The sequence below is a fragment of the Triticum urartu genome, chromosome 6, assembly GCF_003073215.2.
Source record: "Triticum urartu cultivar G1812 chromosome 6, Tu2.1, whole genome shotgun sequence".
Lineage (NCBI taxonomy): Eukaryota > Viridiplantae > Streptophyta > Magnoliopsida > Poales > Poaceae > Triticum > Triticum urartu.
The window spans coordinates 540,598,383-540,607,249 of record NC_053027.1 but is presented as its reverse complement, the minus strand read 5'-3'; the positions used below and the strand labels follow the sequence as shown (position 1 = coordinate 540,607,249).

General features: G+C 47.5%; 1 protein-coding gene across 1 annotated transcript; it reads right to left on the bottom strand.

The window, feature by feature from the left end:
• On the bottom strand, positions 1 to 1,652 carry LOC125512774. The gene is made up of 3 exons (XM_048677857.1): positions 1,117 to 1,652; positions 877 to 1,032; positions 1 to 347 (listed from the first exon to the last, which is right to left on the bottom strand). The coding sequence occupies exons 1-3, from the start codon at positions 1,393 to 1,395 to the stop codon at positions 15 to 17; spliced, it is 768 nt and encodes a 255-aa protein (XP_048533814.1). The 5' UTR covers positions 1,396 to 1,652; the 3' UTR covers positions 1 to 14.
• Positions 1,653 to 8,867: the final 7,215 nt, after the last annotated feature.

Genomic DNA, 8,867 nt, shown 5'->3' with positions numbered 1-8,867 from the left:
AAAGCAGTGACTAACTACTCCCCCACATCTTCAAGTACGCTGACGACACTGCGGTGGTCATCTTTGCAAAGAAATGCCAATGCAACACTCCGACCATTGGCAAGACGGTTTTCCGACTTGACGCGCGCTCGTACAGGGTTAGCTGTTCTCGGCCATGGATCGATCTTCAATGCTTCGAGAACAGTAGCATTGTGGATAATATGAAGCGCCAGCTCCAGTTGATCTTTCTCGCCGATGAATCCGCTTATATGCACCAAACTGAGATGTGAGTGCGGGCATGAAGGGAGACTCCTCAGCTCGCCGTCTTCTTGACGGTACCGCTTGTGTAGGAAATGGTCCATTACCATCTATAAGCATGAAAACCGCTTTGTTAGTACCTCCATCAGGAATGACCAAACAAACTTGTACTTCCTCTGTAAACTTTTATAAGACCTTGGAAATAAAAGGTCTTATAAAAAGTTTACAGAGGGAGCAACATGTATACAAGAAATAAAATAAGCAATATAAACTTACAGGAGAGATAATCATATAAGATAACAAGAGACGCTAGATATAGACATATAAGCTACACGGGTGACATGTTATTTGCCGGAACAATTAATCAATCAGCTCTGTCCATGTTAGAGATCACGGATTCCTCATGATAGCTTAATACTACAGGAGGTTGCACAGACTAGTGTTGCACAAATAATTCCATCATGTCTCACTTCATTTATTAAAACTAGGGGAATCATCCACCCAAACATTAGGGTGAAGTCCACTCTCTTTAGCTAAACTATGAGCAACGGTTTTTTTGCATCCCTTAGGATAACAATCATAAACAACTTCATGTCTACATACAAGTGAAGAACTGAAAGCTGAAAAAGACAGGCTTACATGCAATTCTAGTTTCTCCATGGAAGGGGCAGCCTCTAGGAGACAACCAAGGTCGAGGATATCAGTTGTCCCGCGTGCAGAGTCAGAAATAGTCCAGTTTAATATCAAATGATGCAGAGAACGACATTTGGAAAGCCTGCTCACTGAATCAACCCCCTGCATACAACAAATATGAAACCAACATAAAATAAATATGAACATAACCAATGAAAATACAAGAACGGCAGGGGAAATGCAAACCTCAAGTTGTGTGCAACTTAATGAGAGCATCTCAAGACGTAGGAGAGTTGCTGGGAGTTCATTGAAGATGAATCCTAGAGCAGAATGGCAAGGTAATAACTCAACCGATAGTTTCGTTAGCTTCAAAGGTGCAGCAAACTCCATTGGTATCAATGAGCCTCTATAGTGGAGTGCTGGCGCTCCACAATCTAGCGTCATGTCTTCAAGTAGCGGGCAACTCAGAACAAGCAAAACCTTAAGGCGATTCAGGCAATGTGGAATCCTTAAACTGGTAAGCATCTTACAGTAGGTAATACGGAGGCACTCTAGATGATTGCCTTCAGACAGCAAACATTGAACATCTTCATTGGTAATACTAACATCTCGCAGGCAAAGCTTAGTGAGATTCTGAAACCCCCTGTAACCAGCAGGCGGATTTAAAGAAACAAACCAAAGCTCCAGACGGCGCAAGTTTGAGTCCTTTGTATCAAGAACCTGAAAAGGGAAATTATATGGCACTGTCGTGGGCCCATAATTCACTGCCCATGATTCAAGAATGAGACCCTTCGCCTTCGACGCAATAGCGTAGTTGACCAATCTATGTCCTCGGTCCCTACACCCTCGTGTTGCTGGAGAAGTGCACCAACACTCTTAATAAGTTTGCGCCTGCTGAGTCTAATACCTCGAGGACCAGTCCAGGATCGTTCCTTGTCGGACTCCGACAAGACCGTGTGATGACTGAGATCAATGTAGGCGCGGCACAACCAAACACGCCGCCACTGACTCGACAAGATGCTCGTCCTGGCAGCTTCCTTCAATGACAGTTTAGATGTGATAGAGCTCAAAATATCCTACAGCACAGAGTGTGATCCAACATCAGCAAGACAAAAATAATAATGAGAGCATTGGTGGTCGGCTGCAGTTTTTTTTTTAGAGGAAATAGTTTGCTTCAGCTTACATTGGGTAGACTGCTGATTCCAAGCCTGTGTTTCGTTCTCTTGGCAGATGGTCTCTGTGGGCTACCTGGTGGAAATTTCCTCTTGGCATTCGACACTGGGCTACAATGACCTATCCCCATTGTTAAAAACTCGGAAATTGTCCAAAAAGTACCGGAGGTCGATGGATGCTGAAGGGGACTGAACTTGTTAGCTAGGCTGCCTAGAGGAAGGGGGTTGAACCCACCGTAGATGAATCCTGAAGGTCGGGATGATGGCCCCTAGCAGACTCTAGCTGAAGTTGGCAACGAGCGAAGAATGAAAGAGACTGACTGGCAAAGAGTTGAAAAAATAGGATTTCGACGCAATCGCCGCGGCAAGAACAGAATTCTGACTTTTGGATCTGGGCGTTACTGACTGGGAGCCTACGTGGCGGGGATGCGCGGGGTTACCGTACGCCGTGGGGCTCCGGCGACGAGGAACCGACGCGGCCGTCAGAGGGGCGTGAAGGGTAAAATCGATGGTGCGGCCACGGACGGGAAACAGAGGAAGAAGAGGAATAGAATCGCGAGTGAAGCTCGTGGTCGTGTTGGAGCTGGACCTTTTTTTTCCTTCGAGGGAAAGAAAAAGGAAAACTTTTTGACCAGCTCGGCGGAAATAAGGCCCACGAGGGCCTAGAAAATTGGCATCTAAAAAAACATGCTTTCGTTGTTTGAGCGCGAGCATAACTCTTCCTACTTAAAAATTTCCTCCTTTCTCAAAAAGGAAAAGTTAAAAGTCTCTTCCTATCCTACTTGCTACTATATTTTTTCACGAAAAAAACTTCCATCCATTCTTGTAATTTTTTGTTGATAACTTATCAAGCTGATCGCAAACATCATGACGATACAAAAAACACAAGAAAGTGACACAAAATACATCCATATTCTTACACAAATTAGCAGCATTTTCTCCCATACTGAGCATCGAAAAGAGAAATTTGAAGACCTTGTTGGCAGCTGTTGTTGTGGAAGAATTTTGCGTAAGGAGGGGTGTGCCACCATTCACCGCCAGCGTGCTCATCGTCAGATTATCGACATTCTGCAGCACGTTACCGACCTACCGCACAGGCCACGATCAACTTGGGCCAGCCCATTACATAGATTTTACCACATTACATAGGTTTTACGTTTCGATTTTGGTTTCCAGCCTATTTTTTTGGCCTATTTTTTCGGTTTTGGGAACCTTCTAGTAGTTTGAACCCTTTTTTATTTTCCATTTTTTTGCACGTTTACTTTTTTATTTTCTTTCCATTTCCTTTCTCCTATTTATTTTTCTTCCCTATTACGTTTTATTTTCGTTTTTCCCAATTTTCAATTTTATTTCTATTTTTAAAATACGTTTGTGCTTTTTTAAAAAAATCCTAAATTTCCAAAATTGTTACTGTTTTCATAAATTGGTAAAAACTTCAAAAGAAGTTCCTGTTTTCGAAATTTTCTCACAAATTCAAAAAATGTTTATTTTTTGAAAAATCTTCTGGAATTTTAAAAATATTCGTGATTTTCAAAAGTTGTTCACATGTTAAAAAATGTTCCTATTTTAAAATTTTGTTCACAAATTGAAAAGATGCCCGGATCTCAAAAATTGTTCACAGATCCAAAAAAGTTTGGTATTTCTACATTTTATTCGGTGTTCAATATTTTTCCCATTTTTAAAAAAACTGTGTTTTAAAAAAAGATTGGAATCTTAAAAAATGGTAATCATTTTTTAAACTGTTTGAGATTTCAAAAATTGTTCTTGTTTTGTCAAAAAATGTTTAAATTCCAAAGTTCTTCACATTTTTCAAAGTTATTTAAAATTTCATAAAATATTTGAGTTTTCAAACATATTCGGCACTACAAAAATATTGACTTTTTTCATGAAATGTTTCAAAAAAAATTCCAAAAATGCTTTCAAATATGAATATTGCTAAGTGTTCTTATATATCTCGCGCTTTCTATCAACACCGGTTATGGTCAGGTCGAGTGGCTAGTAGCACGCGTCAGGAGTGCTAGGTCACGAGTTCTCGCAAGCTCACTCATTTTCTACGAAGAGATAGCGAGGCAGGACACGGCACGACCAACGCTTTTGTTTTCATCTTCTAATTTGTATCGGTACTAATTCATGTATTTTGAAAAATCATGTTAGAAATTACAGCATATTATTCTATCTTATATATTTAGTGATGTACTACTTTAGTATTAAAATTTAGTCTGTCCGTTGCCTTACATTTAGACCAGGCCTGTATAAGGCCATCGAGACAACCTTGTCCATCAAGCTCCCATTGTGCATTTGTAAGACCATCGAGACCTTCATGTTCACCGTGCCTTGCATTTTGCTCGCTTCAACCACTGATCACCGCCATTGACCTCTCCATTTCATGATCAACGCCTCCCCCGTCCCCTGTGTGCCTGTCGGTGGACTTCCTCCCCTTGTCCTACGTGGTACCGCTCATCATGCCATAGTGTCATGTTCATGCGCACCAAATATTTGAAATAATTATAGAGCATTTCGCAAGTTGTTTCCGCAAGTAAAACACCCATGTATATTTCAAAGCTTTCGAACTACGACTACATATACGTCACTTGGGTGATCCATGAGTGCGTAGTCGTTACTTTCATGCTTTTGCTACTGCCCAACCACTTGAAAAAATTTGTAGGTGAGGCTGAGTCTAGAACAAGCAGGGCGATAGGTAGACCTGGCCATGGGCTATCCGGGCCGACCCGACCTAGCTTGCCCACTGGCCGAGCTTAGGCCTGAGATCTAAGCACGACGCCCGGGCCGGGCTTGGGCCTGACATATTTCTGATTTAGGGAAGGGCCTGGGCCTGATATTTAGGCCCGACGCCCAGGCCGGTCCGGGCCTAGGCCTAGTTTTTTTGCAACGGGCTTTTGTTTGGCCTGACCCAACATTTGGCCCGGTATAGCGACAGGGACGCCATGACATCACCGGCAGGGGCGAGGCAGAGACTTGACAAGTGTAGGTGCGGGGTGGGGTGGGGTGCGGGAGAAGTACCGGGGTTAGAGGGATGGCCGCGCAGAGCAGGGGAGCGTCTTACGAAGGGTGGTGCTGCGGTTAATTTGACTGAACTAAAAAATTCATCAGGTGACTAGTAGATAGTCGGCCCCTTTTGTTTCAGCAAAGGCTAGTTGCAAAATTAAGCATTCCAGCTAATTGCAGCGCACCATTGTACGGGAGTCGAGAGGCGGGAAAACGTCATCCCGGTAGTTCTTTTCAACAACGTCTTTTTTTTGGCGGGACGATAATATAGTCTTTATCCCGACGACTGCGATTGGATATAGCGCGGTGCGATATTTCTTCCTGAAACCTCCTCCACACGCTGACACGCACGCACGGTCAAGCCTTCTGTCTTCGTTCCCTTGCCATTCACCCACCGATCGGCCGACGGCGACGGCGACCGCGACCGCTGCGTGCCGGGCCATGTATCGGTAACGGTGGGTGGTCGACATTGGTGGCCGCGCATGCATGTCTCCGTTCGCCCTTTGCCGTGGACGTCTCGGCATGTGCCTGGCTCGAGAAAGCGGCCCTTCCTTCCACGGCTCGATCACTCGGCTGTGCGGTGCGTTGGCGGTTGCGGGTGCATGCAGGTGGTACCGGCCGACCTCATCGGCCGGCCGGAGTAGCAGAATCGATCACTGCAACCGTTCGACGCACGTAAGACTAAGATGCCGCGTACTGTTGCGTCCTTCACCGTCGGCCGGACGCCTGCCGCAGCGGACACGAGAGGTTCCAGAAGCAAGGCAGAGGAAACACACGAGCAGTGACACCGAAGCTACCATGCTAGTAGTATATTAAGGAAGGCAGTAGAACTATCTGTGACCGACATGTCGAGTTTCCCTATCTCGGTGGTGCTTTCTGCGACAAAGATTTGGTCGCGTGGAAAAGTTGTCTTAAATCGAGAGGTTCCTGTACCGCCTCTTTAATTGTGACGCAAGGGCATCTAGTACTGCTGAATGCTGGATCCCGGCCTCTTCCCCTTTTGTCTTTATTTACTGATGAATGGAAGCTGGATCTGAGTTTGGTCATGCTACGGCCTACGGGTAATAGGGTATGGAGGAGGAGTCGGAAAATAACAACGAGGAGGTACCACCAAGATCACCAATATATCTGCATGATGGTCGATCGGGTAGGCAACCGGCAGCCCGGAGCTGATGGAAATTTTAAAAAAAATGCTGTAGACGCACCAGAACTGCTCCTTTTTCAGGTTCTTTTTATTTGTTCTGATTGATTGACGTGCAAGTGCAAGGTGCCTCGCTTAGATACATATAGGAACAAACTGCAGAGTTTCCCGCGAAGGTGTGCGGGACAGCATGAGCAACCAGATCCAGATGTCTGCGAAGCTTGTGTCTCCATGCGACCACGTATCTAGGACGTCCCAAATCGGGAAGGCAGCCCGTGTCCCGCGTTTTCATTGCCCGACGGTGCCTCCGCGGCACTAAGGGCATCTCCAGCCGCGTTTTCAGAAAGGCCTTTTCAGGCGTTCTTTTTGTGCCGGCGTCGAAAAAACGGTCCAGTCACACCTTCAGGAGCCCGATTTTCGTCGGCCTGAGCGGAAAACAGCGTCGGCGGACCCAGGCCGAAACCGGCGCGCTGGGGGCGCCCGGGGGCGCCGGGACGAACTGTTTTGGCGCGAAAAAGCCGCGGGCCAGCCGCGTCAGGGACACGGCGGCTCGTCGTTCCCCCCAACTGCCTCGGTTCCCGCGGGGAATCAATGGCAAGCCTGCCGCCGGTCCGCCTTGCCATTGATTCCTCACGGGCGGTGCGTCTCGGGACGGCGCACCGACGCCTCCCCTCCCTCGCGCGCGTACACACGGCGCGGAGCGGCTATAAAAGCCGGCGGTTCTCGCCGGTGCTCACACCAGACTCGTCCCTCGCCGTCGCCCAGCCCCTCTCTCTCCGTTTCCGTCTTCCTCTCCCGAGCGCCACCGGCAGCCCCTCTCTCTCCCTCTCTACCACCGCCGAGCCCGTCGCCATGGCAGAGCGCTTCCCCGGAGACAAGGCGGCGGCGAACGGCTTCGGCCGGCGATCGCTCCGCGAACAGGAGTCCTGGCTCCTGTTCCAGGCGAACATCCCGGCGCCGCCGGACATGCGCGCCGGGCCGACGGGGTGGCGGCTCAGCGACGGGGGAGTGCCCGTTCCCCCGTTACCCGACGCCGTGGCGAAGCCCACGTACTTCGCCGAGGAGGTCGAGGTCGCGCGCGCCTCCCTGACCGACGACGAGCGCTCCCTCCCCCAGTACGCCGGCGGCAAGCTTAACACCTATCCGGATAGCTCTGAGTAGAGATGCCGGATACGTATAATGGAGCAACAATTTGGAATAGCTCCAAGTAGAACAGTTATTTGGAATAGCTCCAAATAGAACGTGGTAGCTACATCTAGGAGATGACATAGAGATTTGTAAAGCACACACGGATCTGAAAGATTCAGACCCGTTGACTAAAACCTCTCTCACAAGCAACATGATCAAACCTAGAACTCATTGAGTGTTAATCACATAGTGATGTGAACTAGAATACTGACTCTAGTAAACTCTTGGGTGTTAGTCACATGGCGATGTGACCTGTGAATGTTAATCACATGGCGATGTGAACTAGATTATTGACTCTAGTGCAAGTGGGAGACTGTTGGAAATATGCCCTAGAGGCAATAATAAATTGGTTATTATTATATTTCCTTGTTCATGATAATCGTTTATTATCCATGCTATAATTGTATTGATAGGAAACTCAGATACATGTGTGGATACATAGACAACACCATGTCCCTAGTAAGCCTCTAGTTGACTAGCTCGTTGATCAATAGATGGTTACGGTTTCCTGACCATGGACATTGAATGTCGTTGATAACGGGATCACATCATTAGGAGAATGATGTGATGGACAAGACCCAATCCTAAGCATAGCACTAGATCGTGTAGTTCATATGCTATAGCTTTTCTAATGTCAAGTATCATTTCCTTAGACCATGAGATTGTGCAACTCCCGGATACCGTAGGAGTGCTTTGGGTGTATCAAACGTCACAACATAACTGGGTGACTATAAAGGTGCATTACAGGTATCTCCGAAAGTGTCTGTTGGGTTGGCACGAATCGAGACTGGGATTTGTCACTCCGTGTAAGCGGAGAGGTATCTCTGGGCCCACTCGGTAGGACATCATCATATGCGCAATGTGACCAAGGAGTTGATCACGGGATGATGTGTTACGGAACGAGTAAAGAGACTTGCCGGTAACGAGATTGAACAAGGTATAAAGATACCGACGATCGAATCTCGGGCAAGTACAATACCGCTAGACAAAGGGAATTGAATACGGGATTGATTAAGTCCTTGACATCATGGTTCATCCGATGAGATCATCGTGGAACATGTGGGAGCCAACATGGGTATCCAGATCCCGTTGTTGGTTATTGACCGGAGAGTCGTCTCGGTCATGTCTGCATGTCTCCCGAACCCGTAGGGTCTACACACTTAAGGTTCGGTGACGCTAGGGTTATAGAGATATTAGTATGCGGTAACCCGAAAGTTGTTCGGAGTCCCGGATGAGATCCCGGATGTCACGAGGAGTTCCGGAATGGTCCGGAGGTAAAGAATTATATATAGGAAGTGCTATTTCGGCCATCGGGACAAGTTTCGGGGTCATCGGTATTGTACCGGGACCACCGGAAGGGTCCCGGGGGTCCACCGGGTGGAGCCACCTGCCCCGGGGGGCCACATGGGCTGTAGGGGGTGTGCCTTGGCCTATATGGGCCAAGGGCACCAGCCCCAAGAGGCCCATGCGCCAAGAGAGAAAAAAAGGGG